At 43.1% G+C, this 23039-nt stretch overlaps 1 protein-coding gene across 3 annotated transcripts in view; it reads right to left on the reverse strand.

The window, feature by feature from the left end:
* CCDC50 (coiled-coil domain containing 50) overlaps positions 1-23039 on the reverse strand; it is a 90603-nt gene that overhangs the window by 9825 nt on the left and 57739 nt on the right. Inside the window, exons 6-10 of one of the 3 annotated variants that reach the window (XM_040349561.1) lie at positions 13674-14489; positions 12942-13057; positions 1845-1889; positions 902-994; positions 241-751 (exon numbers count right to left, since the gene is read on the reverse strand). In XM_040349561.1, coding sequence (XP_040205495.1) covers positions 578-751; positions 902-994; positions 1845-1889; positions 12942-13057; positions 13674-14489 — 1244 coding nt within the window. In that variant the 3' untranslated portion in view covers positions 241-577. Of the gene's footprint in view, positions 1-240; positions 752-901; positions 995-1844; positions 1890-12941; positions 13058-13673; positions 14490-23039 lie in introns of those variants that run through there. The other 2 variants (XM_040349560.1, XM_040349562.1) reach the window with 2 other exon arrangements.

Consider the following 23039-nt stretch of genomic DNA (forward strand, 5'->3'; position numbering starts at 1 on the left):
CCCGGGCTTACAGGTGGCCACCAAGCCAAGAGGCAGTACAGAGGCAATGCAGATAAAATCTCGGGCTTTTCACATCAAAAGCATGTCGGTTTTGGACATATCAGGGACAGATGTAAAAAAAAAAAAAAAAAAACACAGATTTTTACATACTGTCCCTGGTTTTACTGAGCCTGGCAACCCTGATGGGGCCCCCTAGTGGCATGGGGTCCTCGGGCAGTGCCCGAGTGCCTCAATGGTCAGTCCGCCCCTGCATACATATTAAGAGTTTTCTCACTAGGTTTTTTGCTTGATTGTATATGTACAATTCACATTGCACATGAGTTAATACGAGCGAATCAGTATTTATTCATTTGCTATATTATATACATTTACCCCAAGTCATTTACATTGTGACCTCAATGATGAAATTACAGGGCCCTTGCAGAGCCCACTCCTCCTGCTTACATTGCAAGTGTTCGGTGTGGGAGAAACTGTCACAGGGCACAATATGTTCTTAAGAGTTCTGTCAATTGATTTTGTTTCTTCTCTTGCCTTACTGAAAGTTAAAAAGGTTGCACATTCCACGGCAGATTTCCAACTACTTCAGCAGAGTACTGTAAATAAGTTCAGAGGCTGTTTGACTTGCTTTTTGCGGTTTCTTCCCAGATAGAGCAGGTCCTATGGAGGTGTATTTGGATTGCAGCGAAAGCATGTTAAACACATTTTCCTGCAAAAAGGTGCATTTTGCATTCAAACATCCCTTTGAACAGCTCTGCAATCAAATGGAAAATTCTATGTTTGACAAATATCCGTTTACACAAGCCTGGCTGCCAACTTCTGAAAGCGCCAATATTTTTAACAGGTACATAACATTTGTCTTCATTTCTGCTTCCATCTTATAATTCTAGAGATTTACACTTACCTCCTGTTCATCTGCCCTTCTCCTTTCTTTTTCACGCCCTTTAGATTTCTTATAAGATTTCTCCTCTTTTTCCATTAACCAGCGGGCTATTTCCTGTAAAAAAATAAAAGTATGCATCTTAACATACAAATTAAGGACAACAGGCAGAAGCATTTAGTACATACAAATGTGCTGTAAACTTATTAAAGTGGTTTTGATCGCAGAAGATTTTCTTACCCCAATGCAGTCCAATTCTAATGTCACCCCCTTATACTTGCCTGAGCCCAATCTGAATCCAGTGAAGTGCATGAGAGCAGCGGGTCTCTCTCTCCTCATTGACTCGCAGAGCAGCAAGAGCCATTAGCTCAATCACAGCCAGTGAGCCAATGAGGAGACAGCAGTGGGTGGGGTTGAACCACGCTCTGTGTGTGAATAGACAAATGACCATTTACAAGAGCGTGGCTCAGGAGTGAGTCTGCTTGTGTGCCCCCATAGGAAGAGGCTTGCTATTGGGGGCTCTCCAGGCCGCTGGTGGGGGACCCAAAACAAGAGGATTGGGCTGTTCTGTGCAAAATTCACTGCACAGAGTAAGTAAAACATGTTATTTAAAAATAAATACATTTTTAGAACCACAGATAATATACATACTTGGGAACTGTTTGACCTGCCAAATACACCTACCGCAGTACAGTCGGGAAGATGACACAACTTTCTCACATTATCAATCACATCATCTCTTTAATCTTCTTTTGCAGGTTATTCAAGGAGATAAAACTAAATTGGCTACTATGGACAACATAGTTCCCCCCCCCCCCCCCATGCACTTCAATGCATACGGTAGCAACTACGTGTTAAATCTGAACTGAAAACCCCAGTAATAAAAATGCAGAACACTAATTTTTGTTTAACACAAGACCGTTCTATTTTTTACTTTCATAGTTGAAGATTTTGAGTTAATTCTTACTTCATCTTGTGCCAATTGTGCAGTTTTGTAATCCACAGTGTTCACCTGAAAGAAAATGAAACAAAGAAGCAATCTAGGTTTAAATTTGGTTCAAGATGAACTAAACAGCAATATGCTAGAAGCAAACACTATAGATCATATTTTTATGCTGTGTCAGTTAAGACAATCTAATTAATCGGAAAAACTAAACTGTAAGAATGCAAATGAAATAAACATTGATTCTCTTGGCTAAATGCAAGGACTCTTGCGTAAGACCAGCTTTTGCAACAAGTCCAGTAATAGCAAAATACTAAAAAGGATGTTATTCCCTCTGCCAAGAGGTCGGGGGGTGGGGCGGTCGGGGGGTGTCATGTATGCTGAAGATCAGATCTAAAAGTACCTTCAAACAGCCAAGTTAACTACTTGCCGACGGCTGGCCGTTATATGACGTCCTCGGATTTGTGGGGGTATATGGTCTGCCGCTACAGGCATCATTCAGATAGATATCGGCATTTTCAGCTGGCGATTTCCTACACCATAAAAATGATCATAGTGGCTGGTCAGTCACTTGATCGTTCTTACGGGCGGCGAGAGGGTATGTCCCCCCCTTCTGGACCAGATGGTCGCCGGAGTCTCTATGATCGTCATAGGAGTCTGGGCGCGATGTTATGACGTCATGCCCGGCCTCCAAATAAAAAAAAAAAAACTGCGCCGCCTCGGCTGCCTCCCAGCCTAGAGAGGTGAGATGTGAGGTCTTATTGACCCCATATCTCACTGTAAAGAGGTCCTGTCATACCATATTCCTATTACAAGGAATGTTTACATTCCTTGTAATAGGAATAAAAGCGATCAAAATGATTTTTTTTTAGTGTCAAACTAAAAAATGTTAAGTAAAATTAACAATACATTTTTTATGTGTCCCTGTGTGCTTGCACGCAGAAGTGAACGCGTACATAAGTCCTGCCCACATATGAAAACTGTGTTCAAACCACATATGTGAGGTGTTGCGGCGAACGTTAGAGCGAGAGCAATAAGTCTAGATCTTCTCTGTAACTCAAATCATGTAACCAGTAAAACAATTTAAAGCGTCGCTTATGGGGATTTTTAAGTACCGAAGTTTGGCGCCATTCTACGAGCGTGTGCAATTTTGAAGCGTAACATGTTAGTCATCTATTTACTCAGCGTAACTTCATCTCTTTCACATAATGTAAAAAAATTGGGCTAACTTAACTGTTTTTCTTTTTCAAAGCAGGAAACTTTTTTTTTTCTTTTTTTTTTTTTTTTAACCACTTCCATACAGGGCACGTATACACCTTCCCGCCCAAGCCAATTTTCAGCTTTCAGCACTGTCGCACTTTGAATGGCAATTGCGCGGTCATGCTACACTGTACCCAAACAAAATTGGCGTCCTTTTTTTCCCACAAATAGAGCTTTCTTTTGGTGGTATTTGATCACCTCTGCGATTTTTTTTTGCGCAACAACTAAAAAAAGACTGATTTTTTTTTAAAAAAAATACGTTTTTATTTTTTTCTGTTAATTTTTTTGTAAATAAGTAAGTTTTCTCTTTCAATTACGGGCACTGATATGGCGGCACTGATGGGCACCAATGAGATGGCACTGATGGACATCGATGAGGTAGTACTGACGGGCACAGATGAGGTGGCACTGATTGGCGGCGCTTGTATGCGGCACTGATGGGCACACATAGGCGGCACTGATGGGCACACATAGGCGGCACTGATGGGCACACATAGGCGGCACTGATGGGCACTCATGGGCGGCACTGATGGGCACTCATGGGCGGCACTGATGGCTACTTATGGGTGGCACAGATGGGCACTGATAGGTGGGCACTGGGCATGGATGGGCACTGTGGGGTGGCACTGATGGACAATGTGGGGTGGCACTGATGGACACTGGGACGACACTGATTTACCTATGTTGCCAATCAGTGCCCATTTGGCATCTTTTTTTTTTTTTAAATGCTTTTTTTTTTTTTTTTTTTCAGCCTTTTTTTTTTTTTTTTTTTTTTTTTTTTTTTTTCTTCTTTTTTTTTTTTTTTTCAGCTTTTTTTTTTTCATCTGCCCTTCCCTGGTGGTCCAGGGTGGGCATCCCTGGTGGTCCATGTGGCGATCCGAGGGGGGGCTGCGCTGATAAACAATCAGCGCGAACCCCCCCTGTCAGGAGAGCCGCCGATCGGCTCTCCTCTACTCGCGTCTGTCAGACGCGAGTGAGGAAGCGCCATCAACGGCTCTTCCTGTTTACATCGTGATCAGCCGTGATTCGACACGGCTGATCACATGGTAAAGAGTCTCCGTGAGAGACTCTTTACCGAGATCGGTGTTGCAGGGTGTCAGACTGACACCCCGCAAGAACGATCGCCGCGATGCGCGCCCCCGGGGGCGCGCAGCGGCATAGAATCCTGAGGACGTCATATGACGTCCAGTCAGGATTCTACAACCACTTTGCCGACGTCAATCTGTCATTGGCGGGCGGCAAGTGGTTAAAACCTGCTGTTTTGGGGGTTCTATGTAATTTTCTAAAAAAAAAAAAAAAAAAAAAAAAAAATGGATTTTTACATGTAGGAGAGAAATGTCAGAATTGGCCTGCTTGGCAAGTGGTTAAATGACATATTGTGACCTCACAAACAGTCGGTGGCCTTAAAACTCACTCAGGTTGGACTTAATGGGGAGATCATTATTTATAATTAAAGCAGGAGAAAAAACAGCAGGCTTTCTTAAGCCAACCAATCAAAAATGTGTCTTTTTGTAATACAGTTATGAAAATTGTAACCAAACTATATATAATAAAAGGGATTACATTGTATGGTATTGTGCCCTTTTTTTTTTTTTTTTTTTACTGAACTTACTGTTTAAATCACTGCATACATCAGGCATCACTGAATGGCGGAGTGCGGTCTGAAACAAGTGAAGGCAGCCAATCCCATTTAGCAGGCTGGGTGTCCTCTTTTGGGTGGTGTTCTCCCCCCACTGCCATCAACCTAACTGGGCAGAGGGTAAAAAGCAGGGCAGGTCTGGGCAGAGGGTGGTAGGTGCTCAACTTTTCAAGTTAACAAACAGGTGACTGGTTGCTAGGATGCAGGGCGGTTAACATGAAAAAGTAGACAGCTTCAGCCCTCTGTCTAGACCTGCTGCACCACCTACCTTTTGCCCTGCTGTGTAAAGTATTACTAAAAAAGGGGGGCTGTGAATGCAAGGGGGGCTATGCGAAGGTGGGGAATGTGATGTAAGGTATGCAGGTAGAGAGGTGTTACTGTGATGTAACGGGGGACTGAGGATACTGCTGTGGAGGGTGGAATGTGATGAGCAGGGGGGACTGTAAGGTCAGGTGGGATTGCTTTAAAAGAGCTGTGATGTAAGGGGGGTTAGGGGTCTGTGATGAGAAGAGGGACTGTAATTGAAAGGGGGGACTGAGAACACCAATGTAAAAAGTATGGCAAGAGATGTGAAGGACCTGGGTCTTTGCACAAACATGAGATTCGGACCTCTAGTATACATGATCATATTCCAAAGTCTCTGACTGGAGATAGGCTTCTGATCGGCATTAAAATGTTGACATACAGTTATCAAGCCAGGAAAACCCATTTGTCGCCTTTACCAGTGCAAGTAAAAAATTAGGTTTACACTTTTACTTAGGGGCCCATTTACATTGATGCCTCATTTCTTTTTTTTTTTTCTTCTTTTTTTTTTTCTTTGCCACGTCAGACATAACCACAGCAAGAGACCTGCTCATGATTTTATTCATAATTCCGTCTCTACTTCAGGTTTAGCATCATTTGTGGTAATTTTTACTTGTTTATATATTTGTTGTTCTGCTTTTATATATAGTACCTTTTTTTTTTCCACACATGACTTCTTTCTACCCTTTAACAGTTAAATCGGGCTAGATCATTCATCATGAGTACAGAGTCCAACGAGTTATCACAACGTGGCACAATAGCGCAAAACCCCACCATTATCCCCCCCCTCCACCTCCCCCCCCAACTGCCCATCCCCCCCCCCCCCAGACCATCTCACGACTCCACCTAGTGTTTTTATTTCCTATACTACTGCATTCTTATTCCACTCTCATATTTTCTGCGTATCTCCAAGACTTTTTAAATTCAGTCCATGTTTCCCAAATATCCTTGTTCCCTGCCTTGTTTTTTTCCGCACCGTATTTTACTTTCTCCCTTCTATATGTACCCTCTACGGAGTCAATCCACTCCCATATTTGCGGGCATTCCGAATTTCTCCATTTTAGGGGTATCAATCGTTTCGCAGAATTCAGCAAATGCGGAATCAGCGATCCCCTATATTCGTTCACTGGTGTATCTCCCCCATGAAAGAGGACTACCCATGGGTTGTCTTCCACTTCTTTTTTAGTTATCTCTTTTATTAGGGCCAAAACTTTTCCCCAGAACATTTTGATTTTTATGCAGTCCCACCACAGGTGGGCCATCGTTCCTCTTGCCACACATCCTCTCCAGCATTCCTCTGACTCTCCTACTCTGAATTTACCAATTTTATCTGGGGTAGCGTACCATCCTGTCAGACATTTGAAGTTCATCTCGGCGGTTCTTACATCAACCGCCGAAGTATGGGTCAAATTAAGAATTCTCCCTATGGTCGTCTTCCCCCTTGGAACCCTTAGATCTCTCTCCCATTTTTGTATGTAGTTTAGCGTATCCGACTCATCTATTTTCTGCAAATATTTATATACTTTGGAAATATTACCTTTTGAGCTTTCGGTACTGCACATTTGTTCCAGTATAGTGTACTCCTCTCGTGACCTCAAAGGGTGTGGGAGGCGCTTGACGAATGACACCAACTGAAGGTATCTCCACTCGTCGAGCGCCCCAATTTCAATCCTAAATTTAATTTCGTGAAGAGTCATAATTTTGCCCTTTGATATTATGTCTTTTAACTGTGTTCTATTTTTAATCCACTTACCGCCTACCTCTTTTGTCCCGGGTGCAAAATATTCATTTTCTTTCAAGTCTATAAGGGGTGAATTAAATTTAGTTTTTAATTGTTTGTGTAATCTATCCCAAATCCTTAAAGCATTATGTGTAATTGCATGTGTTGACGTGTGTAGGGTTCTACAATGTGGGGGGTTCCAAATTAATCTCTCTAACTGTGCCCTCGCTAATGTGCATTCAATACTTATCCACCTTTTATCCTGGGACTCTTTAGCCCATTCTATAACCCGTGTGAGGACCGAAGCGTTGTAATACAATCTGATATCGGGTACAGCCAAACCACCTTTTTTTTTGGTCCGTTTTAGAATTTGCGCAGAGACTCTATGTTTTTTATTGTTCTAAATATATTTCATTATAAGGGAGTTAATTATTTTGATATATGACGGTGGCAGATAAATTGGGACCATTTGAAATTTATATAAAATTTTGGGGATAAGAACCATTTTTACCACATTTATCCTCCCAAACCACGAGATTGGTCTATTATATATGGTTTTAATTTCTCTTTTTATTTAGTCGAGAAGGGGGATAAAGTTTATTCTATATATTTTCTTAAGAGTATTTGCCATTTTTATACCCAGGTACTTTATCTCTCTTTGCCACGAGAAATTGTATTTCTTCCGCAGATATAGTTCTTCTTTATGAATATTAATATTCAGGATCTCCGTCTTTGTTGTATTCATTTTGAAATTTGAGACCTCGCCATATTGTTTTAAGGTATCTATTAACTTCGGGAGAGTGACTCTTGGGCTGCTTATGAAAAATAATATGTCATCTGCGAAGGCTGACAGTTTGTGCTCATCTTCACCTACTTCTACTCCATAAATTTCTGGGTTTTGTCGGACCATTGCCAAAAGGGGTTCCAATGATAGGACAAAGAGGAGGGTGGACAGGGGGCATCCCTGCCTAGTCCCATTTTTCATCTCAAAGGGTGCGGAAAGAGAACCGTTAATTTTGATCCTTGCGCAGGGATGGTAATATAGGGTTTTAATCCTCCTTATCATCCTTGGGCCTATTCCTATAGATTCTAGAGTTTGTATCAAGAACCCCCAGTCTACCCTGTCGAAAGCTTGCTCAGCATCAACCGACAGGAATAGACCGGGGGTCCCTCTTTCTTTAATCTGCTCGAGGAGGAGGAGCGCCCTCACACCATTGTCTTTTCCCTCCCTCCCAGGAATAAAACCTACCTGGTCTGGGTGGACAATGGCTGTCATCACTCCCTTCATTCGTTCGTTCGTTCAGCCAAAATTTTTGCATACAGTTTAGTATCTACGTTCAGGAGTGAGATCGGTCGATAACCTGAGCAAATCGTATTATCCTTTCCCTCTTTTTTAATCACTGTGATCGTTGCTGTTAATGCCTCTCTACTCATCTCATCTCGTAGTCTATTCCTAGACCATTAAAGTATTGACAAAGTCTGGGGATTAAGATGGTGCTAAACTTTTGTAAATAAGCAGACGTAAAGCCATCTGGCCCGGGACTTTTCCCCTTAGGAGTGTTTTTCAGGACCTCGCTTATTTCCTGCTCCGTTATAGAATCATCCTCTTCTAATTTCGGGAGATTGGCTAGCTGTAATACTTCCCTGATTCTTCATAGTAGCTTTGAAAGACTTCTGCTATTTTATTTGTCGCGTGAACTAAGTCACCATTCCTATTCCTGATTTTTTCAATAAAATTCCTGGTTTTCTTTTTTCTTACCATTTTGGCCAAGTTTTTACTAGGTTTGTTTCCCCAGACATATCTTTCTCTCTCTGTCCTGTCTATATATTTCTTAGTTTCTTGTTCCGCCAGAGCTCTATATTCGTCTCTTCTTATACTTAGCTTATGAAGTATTTCCCTCTTTTGCCCCTGTGATTTATGTTCCTGTTCCAGCCTATATATCTCCTCCCTTAGTGTTTTTAATTTACTTGTTCTTGTTTTATTTTTCCTTGCCCCTTCTGCAATAAAAATTCCTCTTATATAGGCTTTATGGGCATCCCAGAGGGATGCTCTTGAGATACCCTCCTTATCGTTCTCCTGAAAATAGCGTTCCAGTTCTTTCTGTACCCTCTCGACTACCTCCTCATCCCCCAACAGACTCTCATCCAATCTCCATTCTGGTGGTGTATCTTTTTGTATAGAAGTTTTTATTTTCATGGTTATAGGAGCGTGGTCAGATAGCGTCATGATCTCACACCTTACTTCTATCACACTCTCCAGAAGTCTATGGTCGATGAGGACATAGTCGATCCTCGAGTACGTCCCATGTACAGGTGAGAAAAACATGTAGTCGCGGGCCTTGGGATTGAGGATCCACCATACCTCCACCATTTGATTTTGTATCATTTGTCTTATCAGTATCTTTAGATGCTCACGATTTGTCCCCTGCACACAGGACGTACTGTCAAGGCTTGGGCACATGCAGAAATTGAAATCTCCCATCAATACTACATGACCCTCTTCAAATTCTTTTAATTTTCTCATAATTTTACTAATATATTTAAACGAGTTCACATTGGGGGCATACACATTTGCCAGGGTATAGACCTCCCCTCCTAGTTTTATTTTCAAGAACAGGAATCTCCCCTCAGGGTCTGTCTGTCTGTCCACCAATGTGAATCGGACTCTACTAGCGAATCCAATGGCGACCCCACGGGATCGCGATGAAATTGTATCCCCGTAATACCATACCGGGTATTCTGGTGAGTACAACTTTATATTGGACTCCAAGGTAATATGGGTCTCTTGTAGATAGGCAATATCTGTTTTATACTGTGTTAATTCGCATAGAATTTTATGTCTCTTAATATGAGAATTTAGTCCTTTTACGTTGTATGAGAGAAACTTAATATCTGTCATATAACTTTTTTTTTTTTTTTTAAAGCGTTTGAGATAGTTTCTTGTGGAGTCGATCAGATGGTCCCCCTCCCTCCCCCCCCAGCTCCTCTCCCGATTCCCACCCCCCCCCCTCCATCCCATCCCCCCTCCCTCTCCCCCCCTGGCCTATTCTTGGCCTACCAGCCTCGGTAGGGCGATTCCTCGCCTTCACCCTCAGCTCCTCTTTCGTGGTGGTGCTCGGGCACTCCATTGGCTCCCCTAACTCCCCCCCCCCCCGATCCATCGTCTTGGAGTTCCAGGCAATTCAGAACCCAACTAATCTACCCAGGCCAATAAGTCGGGGGTTGTTAGATGCATTTTAGAGCAGAATTCATTCAATTCTTCCGGATATCTTAGTCGTGCCGTTTTACCTCCCTTAATGCCTATAAGGCATGCCGGGAAACCCCATTGGTACTTTATATTTTGTGCCCGCATCAACTCTAAGAGTGGTTTCAGGTGTCTTCTCCTTGCCAGTGTTTCTTTAGATAGATCGGAAAATATTTGTAAGTCAGTCTCTCTATATCTCAGGGGGGGTTTCCCCCTAAGCCTTCCCCAGATTTCTGCTTTATCAACGTAATTCCTGAATCGGACGACCACATCCCTTGGTCCGTATCTATCTATCTGTTGGGGGTTCCCCACTCGGTGCACTCTTTCGATTTTGAGGGGCTTCGATTCTGCTGGTCTCTCAAGTAAGGGGCAAAAAATTGTATTCATGATATCCCTGAGGTCTTCATCCTTTTCTTCTACTATCGCTCTGATTCTAAGGTTCTGTCGCCTGTTGCGGTTCTCCTGGTCCTCTATCCTATAAGCCGCTACTCTTTGGCTCTCGGTCAGGGCCTTTACCTGCCCTTTCAGGGAGTTTATTTCTTGATCCTGTTCCTCTAATCTCCTTTCCGTCTCTACAACTCTTTCCCTGAGTCCTCCAAGGTCTACTCTCACCTTATTGATCTCTGTCCTTATGACATTTTCCATCCTTAGTAGCATTGCGTTCATTTCTGACTTTGTAGGGGGCTGTGTGTCCTGTAAGTCTAGGGCAAGCTCTTCAGAGTTATTGTGATCTTGCTCACTTTCTATTGTTGTTTCACTTTTAGAGCTCTCCGCACTACTTGCTCCTTTTTTTAATTCGTTCTTCTTCTTTTCAGTCTTTTTTGCGAGACCCGGACTTTTAAGGCCCCCCTCTTGAGTCATATATTGCTGTATGGAGCTATTCCCCGAGTTATTCTTAGTGGGTTTTAAGGTGACACCTCTCGTCGATCTATTCATTTTATTGGAGGGTCTGATTCTCTTCCCCAGTTTGAATAAGGATTTTTTACAGTCTACGATTTATTTTTTCTCAGCCTTGCCTGAGCTCCTCTATGTAGAAATATCTATTCCCCTCTCACTATTCTCTCTTCTCCCTTCAAGGGAGAAAATGAGGCGCAGAGGGGAAAGAAGAGATAAGAAAAACGGAGGAGACGGCCGGGAGCACCAAAAAGGAGAGAGAATACAGAAGAGGGGTCCCCAGAGAAAAGCGCAGAGTAGAGGAAAAAAAAAAACAAAGAGACCCGGAGTGGGGGTACCTCCGCTCCGTCTCCCTATTGAGTCTTGTCTATTGCCCGTCCGATACCCAGCTCAATTACTACAATGGTCAAGCCAGCTGTAGCTTTATCTTCCTATGTAAGGGCTGTCCACCGTGTATTTTTAGGGTTTAAACTGCGGTATTTTCTCTGGCATGTCCTCCTTACCCAGGGTAGCCTTTCTCAGGGTTGGACTTCCCAGACATCCAGTGAGGTTTTGTATGTGTGTCTGCGCTTTGAGTGAAAGTTTTACAACTCCTTAATCTGTTGAGACTTTAATTGTCTTCACTAGGTTGTACGCTGCATATAGTTCTGTGTGTTATAATTTATATGGCCACCTTGCGCAGAAGAGTTACCCAGCGACTTAATCTGATAAGATGTTAGTATCTCCTAAAGGCACCTGGTCGTATATCTCAACTCAGAGTCTCTTGACGCACTGGTACCTCAGCCCACAATCACGTTGCCGAGCTAGTCTCTCTGTATGTCCCGCGTTAATTGATCAATGACTTTACATTGATGCCTCATTTCAACACAAGTACAGCAATGATGAATAGGCACCATTGGGTGTGAAAGCATAAAAAATTTACGATCTTACTGCTTTTTAAAAGGGTAGGTTTGTACAATATAAAATGTCAAAGTGACAAAGATAGAGTGGGAGCCCATATCTGCTTTTGTACCTGTGGTGCTGTGTGGTTTGTGCATGGTTGTCCTAGCAGTAGCAGAGTATGTATTTGTCCTAACATGGTATCACAACACACAACCATTTTCTGTAATGTGGAGATTTGCTGGGGAAACTGCTTGCAGCAAGCAACCAGGAATTTGACAATTATGGAAGTGTCAGTTTCTAAGCAAGGTTTCAATTGAGCAACATTTGGCGGTGCAAGCTGCGAGAAATTTAAAGTGTAAATCCACCCCAATACCAAAATCCCTGTGTCTACAGACAACCATGATCTAACACTAACCTATCTAGCCATGTAATAAAGAAATTAGTATACATACCTTTTTTGAAGCCAATCCAATCTCCAGCGGAGGAAGATTTGCAGAGGACACAGCCAACAACAGCAGTAAAAATGAATGGGGAGTGATGTCACACATAGACTATGGGGCTTCTGTTGTCGTATGTGTCCTCCGCACCCGCCTCCACAGCGAAGTTGCAGCTCACAGCTCAGCGTGGGATTGGGTCAGATTAACTTCAAAAAATGTATGTATACCGATTTCTTCTTTACAGGGTTAGATAGGTTAGTGTTGGATCATGAATGTCTGTAGATGCAGGGATTTTAGTGTTAAGGTGAACTCCTACTTTAAGTTTACGCTCTTTATTTAAAAAGTCAGCTTCCTATTTATCCGACAGGGTCACTTTAGAAAAGAATTGTTAGTAGACACAACACCGTATATACTAGACGCCCTAATGAAAATCAAGCATCTTTCTTTGCCTTTACGCACTTTTAAAAAGTTAATTTCAGTAGTCCCAAAATGTTTTGTAATATGCAGTTCTTGACTTTCAAAATTAGGTTGAGAACTAGCTGAAGGATTCCCAATTCTTTTAGGGGCTTTTGTTTACTGACAGGTATATTATTCTTTAAAAAAAAAAAAAAAAAAACTTTACATATAATATCAAAACAACTTTCTGAAGTCTACTACATCTGTATAAAGATGGGTAGGGGGCTGCGTAGTGGTAACATTTTTCAACAGCAAAGAAATAATAAAAAAAAAATGTTCAGTTCACCCTCAGTTCTTCTTCCTGAAGCCTTCTAGCAATTTCTGCATCGTCTTCATCATGGATTTTTGCACCTATATGAAGTTTTCCTTGAGGGCAATCTTTGTGTCCTTTTGGCCTATTACCTATGTTAGAGGCAAGCAATTAATAAAATATAACCACAAGTAAAATTTGTTTTAGTGGTACCGTTTTAGCCTGCACCATATTGAGCAAAAGACAAAAATTGTCCCAATTAAGCCAATTTTATTCATTTTTTTTATATAAAATGTCTAAACAATTATGGGTTTTAAATATTGGTAGCTTCACTTTTTGTATTATTGCACAGAATCCCTATTTTTTTCTGCTGCACAAAACAGCCTAAAAATGTATTAAACCAAAGGATTTCAGTGGGTATACGTTCTGAGTCTGTACAGATTTGTGTTCTTAATAAAATGAATGCATGGTGCAGGGCAAAACTGTACCAATAAGGCAAAACCATGAAATAGAAAGATCATGCACAGTAAATCAAACATAGTAAAGTACAAGAAAAAGCAAAAATAGAAGCAAAAAGGCAGAAAAAAAAATGTATAGAATAAAAATATTTAGAAAATATAACCTGAAAAAGAAAAAAAACTATATGATTGTGAAAATATTCTTTCAAAAGATTTGGCTTGCAAGAAATGTTGATCAGATGTTTGTCTAAAGCGTTCATTACTAAAACCACCACCATTCACCACCACCATACTGGAAGCTCAGTTATACCTCTATCACTTGGCTGCCTTTCATGGTTAGGAGAAGGTGTTCTCCGTCTGTGCTTTTCATGTTCCGATTTGCTCTCTGCTCTCCTTCTGTGGCCTTCGTGTTCGTTTTCACCCTCTGCTCCTTTTCCGTGCCTTTCATGTTCGTATTCACTCTCAGCTCTCCTTCTGGGCCTCTCATGTTCGTATTCACTCTCAGCTCTCCTTCTGGGCCTCTCATGCTCGTAATCGCTCTCAGCTCTCCTTCTGGGCCTCTCATGCTCGTAATCACTCTCAGCTCTCCTTCTGGGCCTCTCATGCTCGTAATCACTCTCAGCTCTCTTTCTGGGCTTCTCATTTTCGTAATCACTATCAACTCTCCTTCTGGGCTTTCCAGGTTCATTTGCACTCCCAGTTCCTCTTCTGTCAGATGGAGAGCTGGGGCTGTGCCGGCCTCTTCGAACATCAGCATTGTTTGTGCTTAATAAGTCATGACTTTGAGACCTCCCTTTTCTTGGTACATTTTCACTAGAATATGCTCCACTAAGCTCCTTATCTTCAGGCTGCTCATGTCTGTTAGTTCTTGGTGGTGGAGGTCTACCAGGTTTCTCTTTTTTGTCAGAAGTCCTACTGATATGATTTTCAGATCTATGAAGATCAGGGTTTTCACCTTGCCCAGACCGTGGTTCTGCTGATCTTCCACGTTTACGATCATCATCAGCGCAGCGGGAACGCTGCTCAGATTTTGGGTGGCTTTCCTCCTTTCTTCTCTCAGCTCTTTCATGTCTATGGGGTCTGTCAAATTCAGACATGTGTTCCTTATGCCTACCCCTATGATGCCCTAAGCAATGGAGCAGCATCATAAAAGAAAAACGAGTTTAATATATCTGGACTTAAAGAGGAACTGCAGTCTGCTCACATAATTTGTAATAAAAACATCGTTGCTATTCTGAAGCTTCCCTCCAGCCACTTTGCAATATTATCTGTGATTCTGTACTTGCCAAATATACTGCAAAAATCTCCCTCTACCGAGTCTGGCTGCAGCTATTTTAACTATGGGCAGCTGAAGCTGCTGCCTGTTCACTTCCTGAATTTACACATGAACACCTCCATCTCTGCAGCTCTTATTGGCCCTCTTCTGTGAGAGAGTGAGAGTGATAATTAAAAGCCGTAGGCTAAGTTTTTTTTGCCAGACAAGAAACAAAGTGGTCTGTATTAGGTATTTATTGACAGGAAAAAAAAAAGAAGTTTTACTATCCAAAGTTAAAACAAGGGCAAGGGATTTACTATTTTTTTTTTTTTTTTTTGGCGGCTATACCATCCTCAATCTAGCCCTGCGATTTATATATTCTTTATCATGCCCCAGTTCTTTGATTCCTGCAGGTGTATGTAAGCTGTGTGTATGGTTGTGGTGGCCACTTGTCCTTGTTTAGACTAACGTCTAATTTTACTAGTGCTGTGGAGATACTGGCACTTTTTGTGTTATTAATGTGTTTTTATGTGGATAATTAATAAATTGCAGTCATATTTATCCGTATTCCTTTTTGACCAATTCTTTTTTTCTCTCCCAATTTTTTATATGCAGTACTAATTCAGAGGAATGCAGATGGTAGTATTTAATATTATATCTATGACCACCATCAAATCGGATAAGATGATTTGGTTAGTGTGACTAATGCAGGATTGCCTTTTGTCACCTATCTCTGACTGCTTTGGATGAGTCACCATTGCCTATATTTTTGTGAATTATCAAGGGATTTACTAGATGGAAAGATGAAAAAAAAAAAAAATTACTGAAGTTCCGCTTTAAAATATCCAACTTCTTTGCCCCCCCCTTTACCTGGTAATGCTTCTTTGTAGCCGATTGGGCAAGTAACAGCATTCACTTTTTTACCACTTTCAAGCTACGACTTAATACGAACTACTAGTCCCTCTACTAGTCTCATCTTTCCTGTTTAGTGCTAGTTAATTCAGTCCTAGCCAGACCCTCCCTGCTTCTACAATGTATTCTCAGTATTAGTCAGCAATAGCATAGAAAGTCAAGTCTTCTTACACTCCAATGACTGAAAAAATAATCTGTTCTGCACAGACTGGCTCTAAGAAGGTACCTGATGTCATTGCATGTATTAGCAATTGGAGTGTATTTAGCCAATTTACACATGAATTTGTGCTTTAAACTGCTTAAATATACCACTTTGGCTACATGTCCAAAATTACCATGGGCAATGTGATGCTATGGCACAATAAGTTCATCATCAACTTGTCAGTATGGACAGTGTCAAACCCAAAATGTGAGTACTTCGTCATTAGTCTGGATCAAATCCAGGATTACTGGGACTGCACAGCATTTTAATGTAACTGATCAAATCTGATGTCCTCTACTGAACATTAAAGCATCTCCTTATAGAATACAAGGATCAGGTAACCAGTCAGAAAATGTAATTATACTTAAGCTTACATACCCTAGCAGAATTTATGGATTTATTGGCCATTTTTCAGAGAATATGAATGATAAAAAAAAAAAAAAAAAAAAAAAAAAGGATTTTTATGTGTTTAACAGCTTACCTGTAAAATCCCTTTCTTGGAGTACACCACGGGTTACAGAGCCTTTAATCATTACATAATAGGTTTTATGGTCACCAGAGGCGATTGGACACTGGCACAACCAAAGACAGTTCCCCTCCATATAACCCCTCCCATCAGGGAAGTACCTTAGTTTTGTAGCAAGCAATAAGGTTCCTATAAGAAGGGGGGACCTCTGTGTCCCATGGTGTACTCCAAGAAAAGGATTTTACAGGTAAGCAGTTATAAAAATTCCATTTTTTTATCGTACACTACGCGACAGAGCCTTAAATCATTACATAATGGGACGTCCCAGAGCAATGCTCAATATGAAGGGGGGAGACCCAGATCTGAGCCGGCCATAAATGGCCAAAAAGCCCTAGACTGCTGCCTGCAGTACACTACGCCTAAAGGCAGAATCCTCATGTCCTCTTAAATCTATTTGATAGAATTTGGTGAATGTATGGACTGAAGACCAAGTTGCAGCTTTGCAGATCTGAGCCATCGAAGCCTGGTGATGCACTGCCCATGAAGCACTCATAGCTCTGGTCGAGTGCGCCTTAACAGAAGGAGGAATCTTGTTCCTTAAACCATAAGCTTGAATAATTACTTGTCGAATCCACTGCTCAATGGTAGATTTTGATGCCGCTTGTCCCTTCTTGGGACCATCTAAACAAAACATCAGTTTTACGTATCTGAGCGGTTGCCTGCAGATATGCCTTTACTGCTCTCACTACATTTAGAGAGTGCAATAACTTTTCCTCCGCTGTCTGCGGATCTGGAAAAAAGGAAGGCAAAATAATATCCTGATTAAAATGAAATGTCGACACCACCTTTGATAAAAAGGTTGGATGGGTTCGTAAAACAATCTTGTCCTTGTGACAAATTAAATAAGGCTTTTTACAAGAAAGCGCTGCTAATTCAGATACTCTTCTAGCCGAAGAGATAGCAATCAAAAATGCCAATTTGCTGCTTAAAAGAATCAGCGCAATATAGCGAATTGGTTCGAAAGGTTTCCTCTGCAACACTGACAATACTAAATTCAGATCCCATGAGCACAAGGGAGACTTGACTGGCGGATTGATCCACAGTACCCTCTGAATGAAAGCCCGAACTAGGGAATGAGATGCCAGCGGTCTTTGAAAAAAGACTGATAGAGCCGATATCTGACCCTTAAATGGTACCAAGGGCCAATTTCATATCCACTCCTAGCTGGCAAAAGGCAAGAATCCTACTTATGTCATACCTTTGAGGATTCCATTTGTAAGATTCACACCATGAAACACATGCTTTCCAGACTCTATAGTAGATGAGCCTGGAGGCTGGCTTTCTGGCATTAATAAGTGTAGAAAGCACTGGACCAGAGATCCCACGTTTGTTCAGAATGTGGGTCTCAGCAGCCAAGCCGTCAAATTTAGCTCTTGTAAGGAAGGATGGAACACTGGACCTTGCGACAGCAGGTCGTGGCGAAGCAAAAGCTTCCAAGGTTTTCTTACCGCCATATTTATGATTTCGGCTTAACAGGATCTTCTGGGCCAATTTGGGGCCACTAAGATTACAGGAATTCTTTCCTTCTTGATCCTGCAAAGTAACCTTGGTAAGAGAGCGATTGGCAGAAACGCATAGATGAGTGAAAACCAATTCCGTAGGCTAGGGGATCTCTTGTCCTGGACACAAAGTTGTCCAACTTCCTGTTGAACCTGGAGGCTAGCAGGTCTACATTCGGGGACCCCCATTTCTCGCATTTGGTCTGAAAGCTATCGGGGTGGAGAGACCACTCTCCTGGTAGTAGTTGCTGGCGACTCAGATATTCCAGGGGTAGAAAACTGGCAAGCGGACTGAAGATTGCAGAAAGACAAGGAACATGTTCTTCTGCCCATGCCAAAATCTCAATTCACCTCTTTCTGGGCGCCCTGACTGCAGGTGCCTCCCTGGTGATTGATGTAAGCTACTGCAGTAGCATTGTCAGATTAAATCCGCACCGGGCGGCTCTGTAACCTGTGTGTCCAGGTTCTGAGGGCCAAGTATACTGCCCGCATCTCCAGTATATTGGTGGGCAGGTTCCTTTCGGTCTTGGCCCAGGTTCCCTGGGCTGAAGCCTCCTCTAACACTGCTCCCCAGCTCCTTAGGCTAGCATCCGTAGACACCACCTTCCATGTGACTGGGAGAAAGGATTTTCCTTTCCGCAAGTTCTTGGTTTTTAAACCACCAGCTGAAGCTTTGGCGCACTTGTGGCGACAGGTGCATGGGTAGATCCAGAGCGGCTAAGATCCTGCTTTGAAGAAGTCTCGAATGAAACTGGGCGTAAGGGACAGCCTCGAAGGTGACTACCATCTTCCAAAGTAGACTCACGCAAAGGCGAATAGACAGTTTTTTTTGCCTTGACCTTGTGGATCAGCGACATGATCTTTGGTTCTGACAGGAATACTCTGCCTTGGGCGGTGTCTATGATCATGCCCAAAAACTCTACCCTTTTTTGGGCTTGTAGAGAGGATTTTTGTAGATTTACAGTCCATCCTAACTGTTCCAGGTATTTTATTATGGTAAGCACAGCGTGATCTAATCCTGCCACTGACTAATCTATCACAAGTAGATCATCCAGATAGGCCGTTTCTGCTATGCCCTGTACCCTCAGATTTGCCAACAGAGGGGCTAGTACTTTGTAAATACCCGGGGGGTGGTAGCCACCCCAAAAGGCAGAGCCACAAACTGGAAGTGGCGATGTTCTGCCTTAAAAATCTTTGGTGCGCAGGATGGATAGGCACATGTAAACATGCATCCTTGATGTCTATCGACGCCCTGAATTCTCCGCCTTGTAGGGAGGCGACCACTGATCGAATAGTTTCCATTCAGAAATGGCAAATGTTCAGAAACAGATTTAGAGATCTTAGATCCAGGATGGGTCTGACATCTTGATTTGGTTTTGGAATTACAAAGAGGTTTGAATAAAAACCTGAACCTTGCTCCTTTAGGGGTACTTCTGTGATCACCCCTTGGGACAGCAAGTGATCCAATCCTTTGAAGGACACACTTTAGTGGATCTTTGGAGAGCATTGAGCTTTGGAATTGAGAAGCTGGGATTTCTTGAAATTCCAGTTTGTATCCTAGGGATACTATGGATACTACCCATCTGTCCTGGATTTCTATCTGCCATGCCGCTGAAAACTGCCAAAGTCGTCACCCCATTTGGCCAAGCGGGGGCGCCCCTTCATAAAGAGGTTTTGGGGTTTTGCTTGCTAGCCTTTGAACCCCACTGCTTGTTTTTCTGGGCTTGGTCTTCCTTAGCTTTTGTGGCTGGCTGAAAATGCCGTCGCCACTGGCTGGAGCTAGATCTACCAGGAGCCGGGGAGAGAGAGCGCTTAAAACAAGGATGCTTGTTTTTCTTTTTCTCTTTTTACCGCTCGATATCTTTTGGTTATATTTCTCCAAATCTTCCCCAAAGAAGCGTTCGCCATGGAAGGGGAGGCTGGCCAAAAGCTTTTTCCATGGAGCTTCTGCTGACCAATGCTTTAGCCAAAGAAGTCTGCGCATAAGCACCAGCTGCAGCGTAAGGTGGGATGCCTGTTGAATAGAACCTCTAATGGCATCCACTGTAAAACATAAGGCCCTAGGCATATTCTCGCAAAATTTGCTCTGTTCAGCAGTCAGATCTTTCATCCCCTGTTTCACCTGGTCCTTTAAGGCCCCGTACACACGGTCGTTTGGTCCGATGAGAATGAACCGAAGTTCATTTTCATCGGACCAAACCGACTGTGTGTATAGGCTATCGGTCTGTTTTCCTTCGGTCCAAAATTTTAAAACATGCTTCAAAACTGAAACGATGGACCGCTGCCCGATCGGACCAAACCGATGGTTAGTACAGAAAAGCATCGGTTCAAAACCCGCGCATGCTCAGAATCAAGTTGACGCATGCTTGGAAGCATTGAACTTCGTTTTATTCAGCAAGTCGTGTGTTTGACGTCACCGCGTTCTGACCCGATCAGATTTTGGACTGACGGTGTGTACACATATCAGGCCGTACGGCCACTTCATCGGTGAACGGATGAAAACGGTCCGTCGGACCATTCTCATCGGTTTTGTCCAACCGTGTGTACGGGGCCTAAGACCTAAAAACATACCCACCACTGCAACAGCAGGTTGGGTTACTGCGCCTGCCAGGAGGAAGGATGATTTTAGTAAAGATTCCAACCTTTTTTCAGAAGGATCTTTAAATACCAGGGCATTGTCCACCGGACAAGTTAGTCTTTTGTCTACAGAAGAAAATCGCTGCATCCACAGAAGGCAGACTCCACTTCTTCTCCTCCATAGGATAAAGCACTTCAAACTTCCTAGGGGCAGCAAAATGCTTGTTTGGGTTTTTCCAGTCTGCGTAAATCAGATTCTCCAATAAGGCTCCATTCACACTAATGCGTTTGATGCATTTTGCAGAAATGCAGGGAAATTTTTTAACATGGTTTCCTATGGAACATATTCACATCAATTTTTTTGTGCCTCTGCGTTTTTGGAAAGGGTCGGGGACTTTTTTCCTGCAAAAAGCAGCGTTTTGCATGTAATAGAATTCAATGGACCTGCATCCAAAACGCAGGTACCAAGTTTTTACCGCGATTTGCATTTTTTTTTAACCTGTTTATAGCTGGTTGTTAAAGGAAAAAAAAAATAGCTGGCAAATTTTTTTATTTTTTTTTTAAACACAAATCGCGGTAAAAACGTGTTTCGAAAAAAGCACTGCAAAAACGCTCAAAGGCAACATGCATAGGTGTGAACCGAGCCTAAGGGCCCTTTCACACGGAGCGAATCAGTAATGATCCACTCCGTGTGTCCGCAAAGCTCAGCGGGGATCCTCCGTAAAATCCCCGCTGAGCTGGCAGCTGACAGGGCAGTCCCCACACACTGTGCAGGGACCGCCCTGTGTTTCCTCCGCTCTCCCCTATGGGGGATCGGACAAACACGGACCGTATGTCCGTTTTCATCAGATCCGATAGACAGAAGAAAAATAGGATTTCTTCCGTCCGCAAATGCGGATCTTTGCGGAGGCGGACAAATTACGGGTGTCAGCGGGTGTTCATCCGCTGACACCCGTAATCACATAGGGACCAATGTATGTCCCGTTTTCATCCGCAAACGGACGGATTAAAATGCGGACATAGGGACCGTACGTGTGAAAGGGCCCTAACGGATGAATCGGAAAGGCACAAGCAACCTGTGGGGATTTTAACGAGCCCAGAGAGTAGACAGGTGATTCAGTTAAATCCTTAGGAGGGTAATCTGAATGTATATACTGCTTCAGTATAATATTACACCTGTAATTTTAGCACCTGAGATGCAGAAAAGGGTTTCTCTGATAGCTCTGATCCCTCAGAGTGCTCATCCCCTGATGGGGCCTCATCCTCCTCAGATCTTTCTGCAAGGAAATCTAAAACAGGAGGAGATCTGCCTCGCTTTTTGTCCTTTTCTGAGGACTTTGCGATTAACGCAGTGATTGTCCCTTCTAAATTGTTTAGGGCTGTTGCCAAAGTGTCTTTAGTGACATATACAGGCACAGGCACAACAGGAGAGGCTGCAACTCCTGATAGAGGCGATGGCTCATCCTGTGTAAATACTTCAGGTATTACAGGAGATGAGGCTATCGAGCAGGCGCGGCTAGAGCCTCTTGTCTCTGGCGGCGATGCTTTTGTGCTTCTCCCAGAGCCTCTTCTTTGGGAAGGCATAATGCTAAGCAAAGCCAAGGTACCAACAAATGCATATACTACTGTGCAAGTTTAGCAATCTACATAGAAGTATGTGTAGCACTACCCCCGAAGGAGCTGCTGGTTTGATTTGGGTGGCACGTTACCTCTGTATCTTCGCCGTCTAGGGTACTGGATGAGAGCTGCAGTAAAGTCAATGTCTTTTCTGTGCTTTTATCACCCAGCCGGGTAAAAAATGACAAATAGTAGGAAGGTGAAGGGATAGCAAAATAGAAAAACAGCAAATTCAGGTGCAACTGCATGTGGAAACAGTCCTGCTTCCAACGACAACTTTACTTTGCCACTCTACCCAGAGTGGGTATAGTGCATCTGGACAGGCCTCTCTCACCAGCCTGGCAGCCAGAGTGTCACCCGGATGAATAGGATTAAGTCTCTGCCACAGACCCTCCTGAAGATTGGAGACAATTACGGTCCAAAATCCTTTTTGACTGGATTCAACACCCTGTTCTCCTTCACATAGCGTTTGGTTAAATCAGCAACTGATAGGCGACCTGCGTCCAGCCTCTCAGAACCAAAGTGTCCTCCGATGAATAGACAGGCCTCTCCTGAAAAACCGGCCTTGTGCTCTGTATCTCCCGGACAGGTTCCTCATTAGTCGGCCTCCTCCAATTGAACGGACAGCCCAGGACCATCTGTCGAATGGTTGCAAGAAAAATGTGCTGAAGAAAGCTCTGCCTAAGAAGCCATATGAGGGTAGAGAGCTACACTGTGGGTCCATCCAAGACGCTTAATTATATTACGCCAAAACTGGATGGTATCCGGACCTCATGGACGAGGTGTCGCCTGTAATGTCTCTCTCCGGAGGACTGAGCTCTGGGGTCCAGCACTTTTGCTCTATACGCTAAAAGTCCTGGTAAGAGCCTTTTACAAGGCCCAGGGAAGAGGTCTCCTTTAAGTATGAACCCATACCCCTGAAGGTCTGCACGCAGACCCCGCCAGGATGGGGGAAGATTGGTATCTGCCTGGCCTTTAGGCCCCTTTCACACTGGGGTGACGGGTCCGTTAGCGGTAAACTGCCGTTATAGCAGCGCTTTTTGGCAGTTAACAAGGCGTTAAAAGCGCCCCGCTAGCGGCCAGGGAAA

This window comes from Rana temporaria, chromosome 4 (genome assembly GCF_905171775.1).
Source record: "Rana temporaria chromosome 4, aRanTem1.1, whole genome shotgun sequence".
Lineage (NCBI taxonomy): Eukaryota > Metazoa > Chordata > Amphibia > Anura > Ranidae > Rana > Rana temporaria.